Here is a 17,818-nt window from a genome sequence, read left to right on the forward strand (position 1 = left end):
TGAGATGAGATGAGGTCAGAGAAGTGATGGGTGTGGTGGAGCAGTGTGTTGGACCTTGTAGGTTATTGTAAGCACTCTGGTTGAAATGGGAAGTCATCGGGTTTGGAGCAGAGGAGCAATGTGATTTGACTTGAATTTTATAGGATTCCTACTGAACAGACTGTAGAGGGCCCCAAGGGTGGGGACAGATTGCCATATGGAGCTATTGCCATAATCTAGGGGTGCGATGGTAGTTGTGACGCAGACCCAGGGTGGCAGAGTGAGAGGTGGTCATGTTTCAAGGTAGAATCAATTCAGATTCATATGTGGTATGAGGAAAAGAGCCATCTATGATTCCAAGGCCTGAACAAGTAGAAACATGGAGCTTCCATTAACCGGTTTGGGAAGGACCGTGGGAAGAGTCCAAATGGAGGTATCAGTAGGCAGCTGGATATATAAGCTTTGGGTGCAGGTGAGAAGTCCGGGTTGCCTCCTGCCTTTCCTCAGACCCAGGGGGGAGGAAAAGGTGAGGGAGGGGTCACAGTCTAGCCCACAGAGGGTGTGCATCCTGAGAACCCATGGACTCCCAAAGAAGGCTAGGTCAGTTTTGTCTGGCCAGAGGGAGACGGTGGATCCATCGGCCGGCAAAAAAAGGGGTAAAGCTAAACAGTGGCTGTATCCTCTTATATTAAACAGCCACAGAGAGGGCCAGGGGGTACCCTCCTCATATGGGATTAACTGGGTGTGAGGCGAGCAACTAGGCACTAGCTGGCCAATCCCCACTGTGTCCAAACAGACTGTCAGCCTTTCAAACCATATTACTAAAACCTAGTCCCTCTCTTAAAATTCCAAAATAGCATTTGCACCTACGTTCACATTACTGCATTATATCAAAGTTGCACTGTCTTGCTTTTAACTTAAAGTCTATGGTTATTAGAGGACACCTAGTGACTGAAAAAGAGTCATGTTGAAAAGTAACATCTGCTGGGAGATTCCCATCCCCACAAAGGAGGATTTCCGTAAGGACCAGTGCCACCAATATGGGAAGACTGACAGTAAAATGATACAGAATTACAGGTGGGGGAATGAAGTCAGATGCCAGTAGGAGGAGGTGATTGTAAGCTGAGAGCTCGAGGGTGAGAGCCATGCATATGTATAGAGAGTGTTCCAGGTGAGGCACGAGCCTGGTTGAAGGTTCTGAAGTGGGAGACTGCTGGGTATATTTGAGGAACCCCGAGGAGGCCAATGTGACTAGACTTGGGTGTCAGGGAGGGTTGGAGACAGACATGGGCCACTCCTGTAGCCTTGATGAGGAGTCAGGGATTTTCCTTGGTGCAAGGGGGCCACTGCAGTGTGTTAAGCTCTGGCTGCTGAGTGGAGGGGTCTAGAATTAGATGGGGCTCTGGGGGCTTGTGGGTCCCGGCCAGCCGCGTGGTTGTTGGGGGGTCACACTCCCCATCTCTTGCAGTCCTCCTGCTGGTACTCCTGTTTTTGGTGAGAAAGAAACGGAAGATCAAGGAGCCCCTTCTGCTCCCAGAAGACGACACCCGTGACAATGTCTTCTACTACGGCGAAGAGGGGGGTGGCGAGGAGGACCAGGTGGGGCACTGGGGGGTCTGGGGGTCAGGAGGTGGGTGGCCCCCACAGCCACTGGCGGGGATGGTTGGGTCAGCCAATTAACCATGTCAGCTGCGTCAATCAGACCCTGGTCTGAAGCATCCATCTTCTGACAGGGTGTCTGGTCCATGGCTCTAGTCTCTTTGGCCCCAGCCACCTCGACCTTGAACCTGTGCTTAACTGGGGAGGAGGTGGTTTGGAAACTAGGGCTTTCAGAGATCTCTGACGTTATCTGTCTCCTAAGACCTACCCATGAACCAGAACATCCAAATGGTACGGAACTAGGGTGAAATGTAAACGGGAGGAGTGGAAGGGTCCTTCTCCATCCCATGACCTTCCCTTTTCATGAAGGACTATGACATCACCCAGCTCCACCGGGGCCTGGAGGCCCGGCCTGAGCTGGTTCTCCGCAACGATGTGGTGCCAGCCTTCATCCCCACACCCGCATACCATCCACGGCCAGCCAACCCAGATGAAATCGGCAGCTTCATCATCGAGGTGAGGCATGGGGGGCCATCCTAGGGCAGCCCTTTATTCAAGCATCAGCAGCATGAGCACAGACGGGCTTGGAGTCTTGGCTCTGGGTTCAAATCCTGACTCAACCTCCAACCTGCTGTGTGACCTCTGGCATATTTGAGTAACTTCTGGGCTTCTATTCCTCCTCCATAAAACCCTAAGTTTCAGAGTGGTTAAGATTAGGTTAGGAATTATTTCTTTATTCAGCAAATACGGTGGTTGTCAGGAGAAAACTCTGGAGCTAAACTCCCTGGATTTGAATTTTTAAAGATCTCAGGTGATTCCAATCTGGAGTAAAGTTGGTGTCCTCTGTCGTAGGGTGCTTTAGGGACTGGATGCATAATCACTTGGAACAGTGCTAGCACAGGGAATCTCCTAGGGAACATCAGAAACGGATGCCTCTGACTCACCCCCCTGAGATTGTGATTCAGTTGATCGGGATGTGGCTGGAGTTTCAGAATTCTTTTAAAGATTCCCAGATAATTTAAGTTTGGGAACCTCTGGCCTGGTACCTAACATGTATTAGGTAATGATAGCTATCGTTGCTAATAGCTAAGTGTCTCTGATATTCTCAATTCTGGTCACATATTTGACTTATCTGAGGAATTTTGAAAAATATCAATGCCTGGGACCCAGACATTCATTTTTTTTTTTAGGCTCTGATATTTTTTTAGTTCCCCAAAGAAATCAGATATTTAGCCAGGGTTGTGAGAAACACAGCCTAGGTACATAGAAGATGAGTGATCTGAGCCTAGCACAAGCTGGTACCTTGATAGCAGTCAGTAAAAGGAGGTTTTTAATATGAGGGGGGGAAGGTGGAGGGAGAGATGGGAGGAGAGGGAGGAAAGAAGGAAGGAGGGGAGGATGGATGGATTTGGGGAGTTCAAGGAAGCAGCAGTGGGCACAGGGCTCAATGGGTGGTCAGGATACCTCACTTTGGCTTGAACCCTTCTTACCTTTCTTGCTTTCTAGAAATAGCCTGGCGGTCAGGCTCTGTTCTTTAGCCTGAGCATATTTGAGAATCCTGTGCAAAAACAAAAGTGGCTGGGGAAAGTTGCTCAGGGCAACTTTGCCCTGGAGCCAAATAACCAGGAGATTTTCCCTCCAGTTAGATGAAGACCATTTCCGGAATATCTGTGTTGGACAGTTTGCAGATACTGTCTCAATTAATGCCTGCCTGCATCAACTCTGCAGAGGAGGAATCCTGTTGTCTTCCTCATTTCACAAGTGAGGAAATAGTGTTCCACTGTATGCCGTGTACTATGCTAATAAGTGCTTTTATATTTACGTATGTTCATTTATTACTCTAAAACTATAAGAAGTCTTCCCATTTTAGAGATGAGGGGGAAAACATGGCATGGAGAGGTTAAGTTTACACATCGTGTGTGCAGTCTGATTTCAGAGCCCCCACCCAGAACTGCTGGCCTGTCACACTGAGCGCTCGCTCTAGGCTGGGCCCTGTGCTGAGGATTTATGTGCATTATTTCATTTTCAACCTTCAAGACCTTAAAGGAGGGGAGAGCTGGCTTCGCAGATGAAGAAATGCAGGCTCAGTTAACTCGCCGGGGCTCTCACAGCTGCCAGGTGTCTGATCCCGCAGCTCCTAACCCCCTGCTCTCTGTCCCCCAGAACCTGAAGGTGGCCAACACGGACCCCACGGCCCCACCCTATGACTCCCTGTTGGTGTTCGACTATGAGGGCAGCGGCTCCGATGCCGCCTCCCTGAGCTCGCTCACCTCCTCAGCTTCCAACCAGGACCAAGACTACGACTATCTGAACGAATGGGGCAGCCGCTTCAAGAAGCTGGCAGACATGTATGGCGGGGGCCAGGACGACTAGGCCTCCCTGCCGGCAGCGCCGGGGGCCTAAACACCAGGCCCGCAGCTGCATCTCCAAGGGGTCTCCGTCCCCACCTCGGCCAGGGGCTTCAAAGCCTGTTGAGAAGTAGCCTTAGCAACTTGGAGGGAAGAGGCCTGACATTAAAGGGGCAGGTTTCTAAGCCTTTCAGCATGGAGGGACCCGGGCAGTTTGATTTCAACAGTGAAAACCTCTTAGCCTCGGCCAGGGTTGCCGAATTTCCAGGAGTCTCTCCCTTGCCATAACAGGCTCAGCCCTGTGTACTGGGCCTGGACCGACTCTGACTCCCCCATGTTGACGTTCTCTCTCTGGAATGGACCCTTCTCCTTAGAAAGAAGCCTATTATTGCAATCTGGATTTTTTTTTTTAATGCTATTTTCAAAAAGTTAGAACCAGGTCCTCAGCCGCCCCTGGGGTCCTCCGGAAGCCCAGGCCAGAGCTGCCTGGCTCACGTGCCCTCACGCATTGCATTTCTCTCCGATCTCTGGGCCCCGAGGCCTCCTGTTTGAATGGATTACTGCGTTTTTATACCGAGCGTGTTTAGGTGGTCGTTTATTTTTTACTTTCCCTGTCGAGTGCTGTAGAGGAAGGCTGATGGCAATGCTGTAAATGTACTAGAACTTTCTTTATTAAAGGAACTTTTCCCAGAGGTGCCAGGGGAGTGAACTTTTTTTTTTAATAGCAGTTTATTGACGTATAGTTCACACACCATATCATTTACCCATTTAAAGTGTACAATTCAGTGGTTTTTTAGAACTTTCAGAGTTGTGCAAGGGGGAGAAAATGCTTTTAGCCCTGCGGGCTTCCCCCCAGCTTCCTCCTGATGGTAGAGGAAGCTCGGGGTCTGTTTACAGGCCCAGGCAGGGGCAAACCTTCTGCTCTCCTCCCTACAGACTCAGAACTGCTATCTCTGTGTGAGAACCGTTAACTTGCTTACCCCTGGGCTTAGCGGCACCAGGACTACAGGCGATGTCTTTTCTGGACCAGTGGCCGCACACGTATGTGGTGCGGTACGTGAAGATTTCCTCTCCTGTGCTGTGGGCTCTGTGTCGAAAGGCAGGAATTGGGGAGGATCCGGCTCCGCTCCTTCCCAGCAAGTCCCTTAACCTCTACCTGCCTCAGATTTTTCATGTATAAAATGGGGAGTTTTTAATGGAGATTAAGTGAATTAACATCTGGCACATGGTAAGTGCTATCTGTGTTCATTGGTAACAGCTACCATTTATTCAGTACTTTTTAGACCCAAACAGCCCTTAACTTCAATTACTTCCTTTAAACAAATCCTCACAATCACCCTCTGAGGGGATCTTCCTCCTTTAAAGAATGGCCTCATTGTGTTTTTTTTAAATGACGCCTGATCATCATCAAAATCAAACCAGACAGAAAATTAGAGAACTCATCCAGGATGTCAATGAAATTGGAACATTCCCGACAACACCAGGGCACAGATACAGGAATAAGGATGATGAGGCAGCAGGGATTCCATGTGTGTCTTTGTTAAAGCGAAGTTTTAAATTTGTCTTTGCAATGAACCAGAAGAAAAGAATCCGAAGTGAAGCTGAAAATGTCGCTGAAGTTGAAATCAATGTGTCCTTCCTGCAGGAGTGACTGATTCTTTAAAGCAGCGGTACTCCAAGCGCGGTTCCTAGACCAGCACCGTCAGCATCGCCTGCCGAATCAGAAACTCTGCAAGCAGGACCCTGCAATCTTGTCTAACAAGCCTTCCAGGTGATTCTGATGCACCTGTGAGTTTAAGACCAAGGCTCTGAAGCCTGAGGCCGTGGGTGTCCTGAAGCCTCAGACCCTGGATGGGGAAGTTTAAAGGGAACTGAGTCTGCTAAGAAAAACTCCTCACCCGTCCTTGGTCCGTAGCACCTGAGCCCACGGTCACAGCACCTCCTGCCTCTCCCTCAAGCTGCAGCCTCTGGCTCCCGCAGCCTCAGCTTCCCCTCTACCAGGGCCCTGCTGCTACTGCTGCTAAGGTTGTGCGGGGAGGATTAGGTGTCTCAACCAGCAAGCACCTGCTGCCCCTTATCTTAAATGCCTCTCTGAGAAGCCTGAATAAAGCCTGAAACCCTATCTTCAGCTGAGACTAATAATAAAACCAAGGAGCCACTGTCCAGGCTGGCCTTCCTCCCCTGAGATTTTTGGAGGGAGTGGAGGAGCAAAAGCAGCCTTTGCTAGCCAAGCCTCGTCTCTGCAGGTGGATCTGGATTCCCTTGATGATGGAACCTGCCACCAGCCTCTGAGTGATTTGGAAGGAACGAGCCTGGGCTGTGTGACAGGGATGGATGTTATGTCACTCTCTCACTAGGGACCTGCGGATGCATGTTATGTCACTCACTCGGGACCTGCGTGTCATCTACAAAATGGATTCTGGTCTTTAGGGCCTATAATAATAAGTCAAACTATTTGCAGCTGGTAGGTCTCCAGTGCTAACCACTCAGAGTGAGTGCTAACTGTAAATAACCAGTGTGGCCCGCCATACCAGTGGGGACCACCTGCATGTCTGCTTTGCCTACCCTGAATGTGAATCTTTCGCATTTTGAGGTCTAACAGTTGAACGTGCATCCTTCCAATCTTTTCCCCCCCTATGCGTTACATACACATTTTGCATTATATCTTTTCACAACAGGACGTAAAAGGATTGCCTTATTGTCTCCATCCCATCTAGTTTGGATGTGCTGGCATGTATTTAATCTTACTACCATCCATGGACATTAGTGCTTCTAGTTTTTTGCCCTTAACAATGATAAAGTAAATTCCCTGGAGCATCCATCTCTTCAGATGCCTCAAAGCCAGCCTTCTTGGACTTCCCTGGCAGTCCAGTGGCTAAGACTCCACGCTTCCACTACAGGGGGTGCAGGTTCGCTCCCCGGTCGGGAACTAAGATCCTGCATGCCACGCAGTATAGCCGAAAAAGAAAAATAGCCAGCCCTCCAACAACTGGGGAGGGGTGAGGGGGCCTGTGGTCCTGGTTGTGATCGAGGCCGCCTAATTCTAAGTGGAGGGTTCAGATGGGTTGGTGCTGAAAGGACCCCTCAGGCTCATTCTATTAAATGATTTTACCCCAGACTTAAAGCCAAAGTTGCAGAACCCAAGTCCAACAAAGAAAATAATTGAAGTAAAGCTGTGGGAAGAAGGGGTCAGGGTGCCCAGAGACCTGCCTTTGGCCTCATCCTCCCAGTGTTTCTCCTTAAGAACCCAAATGCAGAGCATTTTGAAAATTGCCCCCAATCTACCCCTGTCATTTTTCAGATTGGAAAAGATAAGAGGTTCCAAAAGCAGGGACTCCCCACGATCTCTCCAGCGGGGCAGAGATGGGCAGAGCCCGGGCCTCCCTTCTCACCATGCCTTTTCCCTGGTGGCTGACCTGACAATCTTTTTTTTCCTCCCCAGAAGGCTGAAGATAGGAGCCATCTCACCAGGTGGGCTTTGCCAGCCCCTGAAGGGGCCTGAGGGGATGGCTTTCATCCCCCGGAAGGTTGGCAAGTAGCCGAGGCCTCAAATTCCTGGCTTCCTATGCTAGACATGGACTTTCCTTAACCACAGGCCCACGCAGGGATGCAGCAAGAAGACCCAGGTAGGGAAATGCTGAGGGATGGCCAGTAAGGGGGGGCCCAGAGCCCAGCCGGCAACAGTCCTGCCATTGAAAGGGTGGGGGCAGTCACGCCGAGAAGCCCCTTGGGCAGCCCACACCCTTTGTGTCCAGTTCCAGACTCACTGGGGGCTCCACTCCTTCTGGCTGAAGGCAGAGACTGCCTCCCACCTCCCACGAAAATAATCCACCCAGGAGGCGTGGTTCTGGGCAGAGGTTCAAATCCCAGCCCCTCCAGGCATGATGCCTTAGGCTAATCACTTAACCTTTTTGTACCTCACTTTCTTCACCTGGAAGGTGGAGGAATAAATGAGTATCTGTGAAGTGCTTAGAAGGGTGCTTGGCACAGGAGCGCAGCATAAGTGTTGTTCTTATCTCTGCTGTGGTGGTGGCTGACAGACTGACAGCGTCGGGTCCTGCTCCTTTATCTCCACACTCACAGCTTGGGCGGAAACAGCCCTTCCTACCCTTAGCGTTCTGACTGCAGAAAGGGACGTCAGTGGTTAGGGTGGCTGTGGCTTCCCCGAAGGCCCTTCCCCTCGGCGCCCAGCAGAGGGCACCATCCACTCGAACCACAGCCCGGCCAGCGCCTCCCAGCCTGGCCGCTGAGGGCAAGGGAAGCTGAGGGTGGAACAAGCCACACTGGCTGCTGTGTGGCAGGAACTGCCTTGGACACTGTGATGGTGATGGTGATGGTGATAGTGGCAGCGGTCACTGTTGATTGGGTGGTGACTGGCCGTGCCTTCACCCATGTGGCGTCAGTTACATCCATTCTCCCACCAACAACCATTGTGGGGAGAGGTTTTACCGTTCTCCTTTTTAAAAGGAAATTGAGGGTCAGAGAGATTAACGACCATGCACAGCCAGGAAGTGACGGAGACAGTTTTGGGGTGCAGGTCTCCTTAATTCCCTAGTATGCGCTCTTTTTACCAGTAGGAATAAAAAAACTCCAGCTACATTGGGAGCATGGGGCAGGCAGGCAGTGGAGGAGGCTCTTCAGGTATGGCCTAGCCCCCTCCACGGCAGAGCCGGCCCCACCTGACCCTGAGACTCTAAGGTCCTGACACGCAAAAGCCGCAGCATTTCCAACTGCATCTGGGGCATGTGGGGCATCACCCCAGGACTTCTTTATTCCTTAATTTAACAACTGTTTTATTGAGTATGCGTTCTATGCCAGGCACTGTTCTAGGTTGCAGGGGATAGAGAAATGCAGAAAACTTAAAAATCCCAGCCCGAATATATGGGGGGGTTCCGGGGGAAAAAATGTGTGTAGGGCCCACCTACCATCTGAGTCTAGGTCAAAAATTGTTAAATAAAAGATATCCTATCTTCCTACCTAGACAAGCATGTCTTCATGGCGATCTGGAAGACCAGGTTTTAATCTGGATTCCCAGACGCCTAGAGTACTAGGCAGAATGCGGCTGCACGGGCAGAGTTAGCCCCCAGCCCAGGAGCAGTGGTCAGCCTACTACTCTACCTACCCCAGGCTCCATCCTACACCATGAGGGTCCTTGTGCACATGTGTGTGTGTGCATGTACTCCCCAGCCCACCCGACCAAGCTCTGTCCACCGACCTACACAAATAGCTTTCCACTGACCACCCCTGGGGCCTAGGCGTACACACCTGGGCTGTGCTGGCTGCCCTCAGGACAGACCTGGGGAGGGCCTGGGACAATTTATGCAGGGAATTGTCTAGAGGGCAGGGTGGGGGCACAGGTTCTAGCAGTCACAGCTCCTTAGCTCCATAGGAGGGGCAGGAGGGCCAGAGCAGAGCCTTCTAATGCACAGGGCGGAGGCCCTTCCTGCCCAGTCTAAGGGGGATCCTGCTGGCATTCATTGGGAGACAGACGATAAACAAGATGACTCAGTATACAGTGAAAGGTGAGGCTATAGAGGAAGATGAAGCTGGGATGGGGCATAGGAAGTAAGGGCTTGGGGTGAGGGTTCAGTTCTAGTAGTCAGGAAAGGCCTTGCTGATGTTGACTTTAAAAATATGTGCAACGTGAGAGTTGTGAGTTAAGGTGTTTTTTTTTAATAAATTTATTTATTTATTTATTTTTGGCTGCGTTGGGTCCTGCTTGCTGCGTGTGGGCTTTCTCTAGTTGTGGCGAGCAGGGGCTACTCTTTGTTGCGGTGCACGGGCTTCTCATTGCAACGGCTTCTCTTGTTGCGGAGCAGGGGCTCTAGGCACGCAGGCTTCAGTAGTTGTGGCACGCGAGCTCTAGAGAGCAGGCTGAGTAGTTGTGACACATGTGCTTAGTTGCTCCATGGCATGTGGGATCTTCCCGGACCAGGGCTCGAACCCGTGTCTGCTGCATTGACAGGCGAATTCTTAACCACTGTGCCACCAGGGAAGCCCCCCCCTCCAACCCAGCCGCCACCCACAAGTTAAGTTTTCTTTGGGGCAAAATGAGGACTGCAGCCCGGGAGACAGCGTTTCAGATAGCTCTGAGAAACTGCTCAGAGGAGGCGAGGGGAGGAGCCAGGGTATTTACGAGTTTTGCAACAAAGGGCAAGTAGTTGGGAGCATCAAAAGATTATAGTTAATTAAAGAAAACCAGATATCTCAAGTTAAGGAATTTAGCACTTTTCTATGTATGGGAAGATGCAAGAGTCTGGGCTCACTGAAATCATTCCTTTGCTATGCACCTCAACCATCTGGGGCCAGTATCTTGTGTTTTCACTTCCTGAGTTTCCTCAGGGCTCACCCGCTCCTGTTGGAGGGCTGCAATCGTTGATGACTGTGACATCCTTTGTTTATTGATATGGCAGGAACTATCCCATTTCTCACTGAGAAGGGAGCATTTGAGCAAAGACTGGAGGGTCCTGGGGAGCGAGTATGCAGGTATGTCTAGTAAAAATTACAAGTGCAAAGGCCCTAAGGCCGGAGTGCTGCGGGGATTTCAGCAGAGTTCAGCAGGGAGGCTGCTGGAGCAGAGGGGGCGAGCAAGAGTGCGGTGGGAGGGGAGGTCGGACAGGTACGGGGTGAGGCCCAGGTGCCCAGTGCTGGGCTGCCACCTCCACAGCCGGCCTGGAGGCTGAGTTCACGACAAGGCCTGGTTCCAGAAGACCTGGGAAAAGACCTGATTCAGCAATCTCGCCTCCCTCCAAGAGCTGGAGAAATCCGATTCCTCCTCTGCTCCCTTCTCAGCCACTGAGGGGACGGCCTGGACCTGTCCAGGCCTGCGGGCAGCTGCAGAGCTGGCAGGCAGGAGTTGCAAGATTCTTCTCTCTCGGGGGTCCCCGGACTGAGCGGGGAGCCTGTCAGAAAGGAGCCCCACGTCTGCAGACACAGAGCCCTGGTGAAGAGTGCAGCCCCTAGAGGTCACAGAGGTGGGTGTGACCCACAGCCTCCCTTCCCTCAAGACCACACCTCTCTCAAAGGGGTGAAAAGAAGCCGCTGGGAGGTGACGTGAAAAGTACTCAGTGCTTTGCCTGACTGGCAGTTAGGGTGCAATAAGTGGTAGCTGCCATCATTACTGTTGTTGTTGCTTGTTATTAGGGCTTCTCCAAGTTAGGGGTGGAGCCCCAGCCCTCAGCTGCCTCAGCATTCCTGTGCCCACTGCCCAGCAAGCGGCAGGGGTGTGACAGGGCCTGGAGAGCAATCTGAGAGGGGATGGGTGGGTCAGGAATGCTTGGGCTGGGTTCCCTCCATTCCTGTCCCCACTGCCTTCCAGTAAACCAGGGCCAGCCAGTAGGGCAGGGAAGGGCAGGTCTCTTGTCACCCTGGAACCTGACAACTGAGGCCTTCTGGGGAGACAGTGCTAAGTAAGTATGGGAATTACTACCTTTAGAGCTTCTGTAAATTATGCATTTACCATATGTAAGGCAATACGCTAAAGTTTCACTCCAAATCAAAACCAAAGTTTTAAAATGCCCCACAGGGCTCTGCAGGATCTGACCCCATTGCCCTTGGGCCCTCGCTTCCCACTGCTCTTACCTCAGCCCCACCGTGGTTCTGGCCACGTCAGCCTCCTGCTCTTCTGGGAATCGTGCAGGCTGCTTCCCACCTCGAGGCCTTTGCATTCACTGTGCCCTCTGGCTGGCATGCTGTTCCCCCGGCTATCTCATGGCTCCTCACCTCCTTCAGGCATCACCCAAATGTCCACTTGTCAGAGATTCTGTCCCGCTTCAGAATTGCAACCCTGCCCCCACCCACCATGCCTTATTTTTCCATAGCATTTATTACTTCTCACCATACTATACTATATATTTTATCTATTTGTCCCCTGCCCACCATTTAAATATAAGCTCCACGAGGGCAGGGATTTTTGTTTCTTTCCTTCACTGCTACATCCCCTAACCCATGGAATAGTGCCTGGAACATAGTAGGCATTCAATAATGTTTGTTTAATAAACATGCTTTATAACCCTCAAGGCAGGTTTTATAAATTCCCTCTTTTTTTGTGGGGGGAGGGGCTGTGCCACGTGGCCTGTGGGATCTGAGCTCCCCAACCAGGGATCGAATCTGTGCCCCCTACAGTGGAAGCGTGGAGTCTTAACCACCGGACCACCAGGGAATTCCCCTATAATTTACCTTTTGGAAATGAGGAAACGCAGGCCCAGGGAGGCAGGGTAAGTCACCCATGGTCACGCCCAGATGGTTAGCAGCAGAGCTGAGAGAATCCAGGAACGCCACTCGTGACATCTCATTTAACCCTGCATCAGTCCTGGAGTGCTTATGCGCATTCCATTTTCCAGAGGAGCAAACGGAGGCTGGAGAGGGGCAGAGGAAGGAGATAAAGCTGGTTCTGTATGTTCTGATCAAGTCATTGCTTCCTAGAGTGTGGGCTTCGGGCCTGTGGTGGGAGGTGGAGTGGTGTGAGGTGATGTGTGAGCAAGGTATTAAAGTCTTACGTGATCCTGAATCACGCAGACAAAGTTGTTCCATTTTCAGTTTTCTTTCAATCCTGCTTGCGTCAATGGGAGAGTCCCCCTTTTCTTGTGCTTAGCAGATCTTTAATGACTTTAACCCTTACGGTTCTCTCTTTTTTTTTTTTTTTTTTTTCGGTTCTCTCTCTTAACCAGAGAAGGAGAGCCTAGAAATTAATGACACCGTTCTGTCATCATTGTATTTATTTTTACTTTAGTTACGTCAAGTGATGCTGGTTTTTCATTTACAATACTGTTAGGTTTTCACTTAAAATATATTTCTTTACGTTTTAAATAGTGAGTCCATTTAAAGAAACAATATTAAGTAAAGGTTAGTGAAGGTGGAACTCACGTATGCCACTAACAATGAAGGTGGTACTTCAAAGACTGAAGCTGTACTTTTTATCTTATATGTTCTCTCAAAGAATATCACTTTCTTTGGTGGGGAGGGGGTGGGGGACAATTTACAATCCAGAAAATAAAAGAAGAATTAAGTGCTAATCTGAGTCTTAAAAGTTGCCTTCAGGGAAGAGTGGGAGGGAACTTTAGGAGCTGGGGAAATCTGGAAAGAATTCCTGAAGGAGGAAGCCCTTTGAGTTGTCCTTAAAAGATGTATGGGGGCTTCCCTGGTGGCGCAGTGGTTGAGAATCTGCCTGCCAATGCAGGGGACACGGGTTCAAGCCCTGGTCCGGGAAGATCCCACATGCCGGGGGGTGGGCAACTGGGCCCGTGAGCCACAATTACTGAGCCTGCACATTTGGAGCCTGTGCTCCGCAACAAGAGAGGCCACGACAGTGAGAGGCCCATGCACTGTGATGAAGAGTGGCCCCCACTCGCCGCAACTAGAGAAAGCCCTTGCACAGAAACGAAGACCCAACACAGCAAAAATAAATAAATAAATAAATAAAAATTTTTAAAAAAAAAAAAGATGTATGGGAGTTGGATAAGGGGCTAAAAGAAAGGAGAGTACCATGCTTTCCCTTGCCATTGACCTGTTGTACAGATGAGAAAACTGAGGCCCAGAAGATAGCTGTAGCAAGTGGATAGAAGAGCCCAGTCTGGCTCCAGTCTCAGGATCTTGTTCCAGGGGGAAGCCAATGAAGTAGAAAATAAACTAAGTCAAGCTGGGGCTGGGAGGGATGGGACCCAGGGTGGCAGGGTGGGGGGATTGGGATGACAAGAGAAGAAGCTCTGGGCTTGAGTCAGTGAGGAGCCACAGTGAGCTTTGGAAAAGGGAGAAGCTGCCAAGAATGGTCGATAGCTCAGCAGAGTGCATAAGATTGTGGGCTCTGAAGCCCCACTGCCTGGGTTCAAGTCATTCTCTGCCATTTGTGACACAAGCTCTCAGTTCCTCTACCCATAAGATGGGCATAACGGGAGTACATGCCTCACAGAGTTGCTGCAACAATCAAATAAGTTAATGCATGTAACACAGAGCAGCACTTAGCACATAGAAATACTCAATAAATATTAACCTTACAGGTAATATTACTACTATTATTGTTGTTGTTATTAACTATAAGATTGGCTAAAAAAAGAGAGGTTGGAGTCAGGGGGACTGATCCAAAGGCTGCCACCCCTGTGCCTCAGTTTCCCCATCTGAATCAGCTGCTTGCTGGGGGTTCTCCTCGCCAGCTCCTTGGTTTGGGCGCCCACGAAGTGCTGGGAAGAACCACTGCTGGAACTTGGTGCACACCTCATCATTCAGCAAATATTTATTGAGCCCCTACTGAGTGCCAGGCCCTGGGGATACATGGAAAAACAAGACAGCCCCAAGCCTCCCTTTTAAAGCTCCAGACTGAGGGAGGAGACCAGGCAGAACCAGGCAACTACAGGGCAGGTGATCCTAGTCTGACCTGATGCAGAGTCAGGGAGGGCTTCCCAGAAGAGGTGACATCCAAGCTGAGACCTGATGTCAGCGTAGGAGTTTGCCGTGGGCTGGAGAAGGAGATCTGGAGGAGCAGATCTGTGTGCTCAGCAGGGGAGAGGCATGACCAAATCGGTGCTCTAGAATGATAATGCATGGGTGTGTTCTTTATAGACACTTGCATACATGCAGAATTCCAGATGGACAAGGCCATTCACCATTGTTGCATTGACTGTAAGAGCAAAAGGTTGGTAACAACCCTTAGTCCATCAGTGGATGGCTGCTTAAATAAACTCTGCCACATTCACAGCATGGAATATTCCACAACTGAAAACAAACAAGAAAGCTCTTTATGCACAGATGTGGAAAGGAAAGATCCTTAAGGTATCTTGTCAAGTGAAAAAACAAGTTGGAGAACAATGCGGAACATGTGCTACTTTTTGTGTAAAAGAAGAGGAGGAAAATGAGACTATATGAATTTTTTACTTAAATATGTGGAGAGAAACTCTGGAACAGCCTTGTCCAATAGAATTTTCTCTGATGATGGAAATGTTCTGTATTTCTGCTGACATACATGGTAGCCACTGGCCACACATGGCACTTGAAATATGGCTGGAGTGCCTGAGGAACAGAATTTTTAATTTAACATAATGATTAGATTTAAATCTACTAGCCACATGTGGCTTGTAGCCACCGTATTGGACAGCATAGCTCTAGAAGTATACAAAAGAAACTCCTAACAGTAGTTAGTTAACCGCAGTGAGAGGCCTGGGAATTAATGAGGCAGATGGCTAACAGTAATGAGAGGGACACTGGTACTTTATACCTTTTCTGTGTCCTGTAATTGTTGAACTAGGTGAATGCCTTACCCATCTCAAAAGTTAGACTTGAAAAATGAAAAGAAGGGGGCTTCCCTGGTGGCGCAGTGTTTGAGAGTCTGCCTGCTGATGCAGGGGACACGGGTTCGTGCCCCGGTCCGGGAAGATCCCACATGCCGCGGAGCGGCTGGGCCCGTAAGCCATGGCCAGAGCCTGTGCTCCGCAACGGGAGAGGCCACAACATCCCACGTACCACAAAAAAAAAAAAAAAAAGAAAAAAAGAAAAGAAAAGAAGGAATGAGGGAGGGAGGCAGAGCCCTCGGGCTGCTGTGTGGAGAACGTATTAGAGAGGGAGAAGGAGTAAAAGGGGAGACCAGATGTATCAGCCAGGTTGCTGGCAAGAAACAAAGGCAAACTCAGAAGGTTAACTGAGCAGAGTTAATGGAGGTACTATTTACAGAGAGGTGGGCAGGGTTGCAAGGTGTCTTCATCTAAGCACTAGATTAGGTTGATAATGGGTTGACCGGGTGGATAATGGTGCCATTTTCTGAAATGAAGACAGGAAGAGGAGCAGCTTGGAGAAGGGCAATGATGTGTTTGGTTCTGAACTTGCCTGTATTTCTGAGCACTTTGAGGTGCCTATTGGACACGTAGGTGGAGATGTTCAGGTGTAGTAGGGTTCTACAGGTGTGGGGTTCTGGAGAGGGTTCCAGGCTGCACACAGGCCAGGTGTCAGCCCCTCATCTTAAGAACTTTCTTGGGAGTTCCCTGGCGGTCCGGTGGTTAGGACGCATCGCTTTCACTGCCGTGGGCCCAGGTTCAGTCCCTGGTCGGGGAACTAAGATCCCGCAAACCATGCAGTGCAGCAAAAACACAACAACAACAACAACAAAAACACACAAAAAGAACTTTCTTAAGAAAACTCTTAAAAGCCAGGTAGTCTGCAGAGCACTTTCTTTTATCCCACTCCAGTCGGGTGGCCAGGACAATGGAATCCTTTTAATATACAGATCTAATAATATTCATTGAGCCATACGACAAGGACGTTATGACCCCCATTTGACAAGTAAGGAAATCAGGGCTAAGAAAGGCGGGAAACTTGGCTGGGCCTCCGATTCCGAGGTTCATACACGCTCCACCTCCAGGCCTAGCGCATTGGCCTCCCTTCTGTACCATCTTCCTCCTCCCTCCGCCCCTGGCCGCTCCCGCTGGGCCACATTCCCTCTCCTCCTCCTCCTGAGATTTCCCCACCCTTCTGTCCCTCCTCTCCCTCCTTCTCTATGTCTCTATGGAAATGAAGTCAAAGTTGGTTTTGGTGAACTACACTTTACCATCCTTGAGAAATATTTTAAATGATGATCTCATGTATTGTTTCCATGAAGGAAAAAAACAATAAAATCAAGTCATTTCACTTTAATATGTCACTCAATTTTCCCTAATAATTCGGTTGACCCTTAATAAAGGGGGAAAAGTTTCCCTCGTCTTAATCAACAAGCATATCGGGTTGCTCTTGCTCCCTGCTGGCTGGCGTCAGGAGCAGTTTTATTTTTCCAGGGATATTAGACATCTCGACTCATGAGCCACCAGGGAATAACTTCAGGGTTTGGATTTCAAGTGTTTCAGAGGGCTGCTTACAAATGTTCCACCCGTGCCTGCCCTCCGTGCCCACCAGATCTGTCGCTTAGACAGTTACAGTGGCCCTCGGGCTGTGCTGCCTTCCAAGACTCCTCCCCCGTCTGTGCCAGAGTAACCCTTCAGGTCTCATCCTGTCAATTCTCTGCTTAAACACTTCTGTTCCGTTCCCATGACCTACTAGATGAAGTCCAAGTAGCATGTCATGTGACGCCTTCCAGGCCCTGGCCTCAGCTGACATTTACAGCCTAGTCCTGCCCACCCCTCACCTCTCCCTTGATCCAGGCCCCACAATCCATGCTGTATCTTTTTTAGGACACAGGCTCTCCTGTTGCCTCACCTTTGCTTGTGCTTCTTCCCCCTATGTGGGGTGCCTTACTTCTTCCCCATCCCTCCCCAAATCTGACCAGTTCTTACAAGCATTTCCTCTGCAAAGCCTTTCACCATCCTGGAGTCTCAGAATTAGTTGCTCCCTTGACATTGTGTTCCTTCCTCTAGTAGATTTCATCGGAGTCTAGCTCTTAGGCTAGACTTCATGTTCCTCTCCCAGTTAGATCGTAAGCTTACTGAGGGCCGCTGCCTAATTATCTCCAGCCCACACTCACCCCTGGCACTGAGCCCAGTACCTGGGACCCAGGCTGGTGCTGAGAATTTGCTGAATTGAAATCCAAGACTGAAAACCTTCTCTGAATCCCATCTTCACCTTTTCAGTAAAGGGAGTTCATGGCTGGCCGCTTTGCCTCTCCTTTAGCCTACAAGTGACTTGGTTCCTGCCCTGATGCCACTTCTTCCGGGAAGCCTTCCAGATTTGGCATCCCTCCTATGAGTTTCCTTAGCACCTGCCCTAATGTACTCATCGCCCTGAATTGTAAATGCTTCCATCTTCCCCACCAGTCTGAGGATGCCTTGAGGGCAGGGGCTGTGAGTCTAGCCCAGTTCATAATTATAGAGCACTTTCAGCACACCAAGTGTGTTTTGAGCACTTTATGTATGCTAACTCATTTATGTGCCAAAACAAACATGAGCTAAGTAGCATTAACCCCAATTTTTAAATAAATTTAT

At 49.9% G+C, this 17,818-nt stretch overlaps 2 protein-coding genes across 29 annotated transcripts in view; both read left to right on the plus strand.

Annotated features, from left to right (window-relative positions):
* The window catches only part of ZFP90 (ZFP90 zinc finger protein), a 221,291-nt gene extending 213,760 nt beyond the window's left edge, over positions 1-7,531 (plus strand). For 27 of the 28 annotated variants that reach the window (XM_067019784.1, XM_067019779.1, XM_067019782.1 and 24 more), the window contains 3 exons: positions 1,448-1,578; positions 1,948-2,094; positions 3,742-4,618. In XM_067019784.1, coding sequence (XP_066875885.1) covers positions 1,448-1,578; positions 1,948-2,094; positions 3,742-3,951 — 488 coding nt within the window. In that variant the 3' untranslated portion in view covers positions 3,952-4,618. Of the gene's footprint in view, positions 1-1,447; positions 1,579-1,947; positions 2,095-3,741; positions 4,619-7,368 lie in introns of those variants that run through there. The other variant, XM_067019777.1, reaches the window with a different exon arrangement.
* Positions 7,490-17,818, plus strand: part of CDH1 (cadherin 1) — a 103,685-nt gene continuing 93,356 nt past the window's right edge. Inside the window, exon 1 of the mRNA XM_067019804.1 lies at positions 7,490-7,552. The gene's annotated coding sequence lies outside the window, so the exon portion shown is untranslated. The remainder of the gene's footprint in view (positions 7,553-17,818) is intronic.

This window comes from Kogia breviceps, chromosome 18 (genome assembly GCF_026419965.1).
Source record: "Kogia breviceps isolate mKogBre1 chromosome 18, mKogBre1 haplotype 1, whole genome shotgun sequence".
Classification (NCBI taxonomy): Eukaryota; Metazoa; Chordata; class Mammalia; order Artiodactyla; family Physeteridae; genus Kogia; species Kogia breviceps.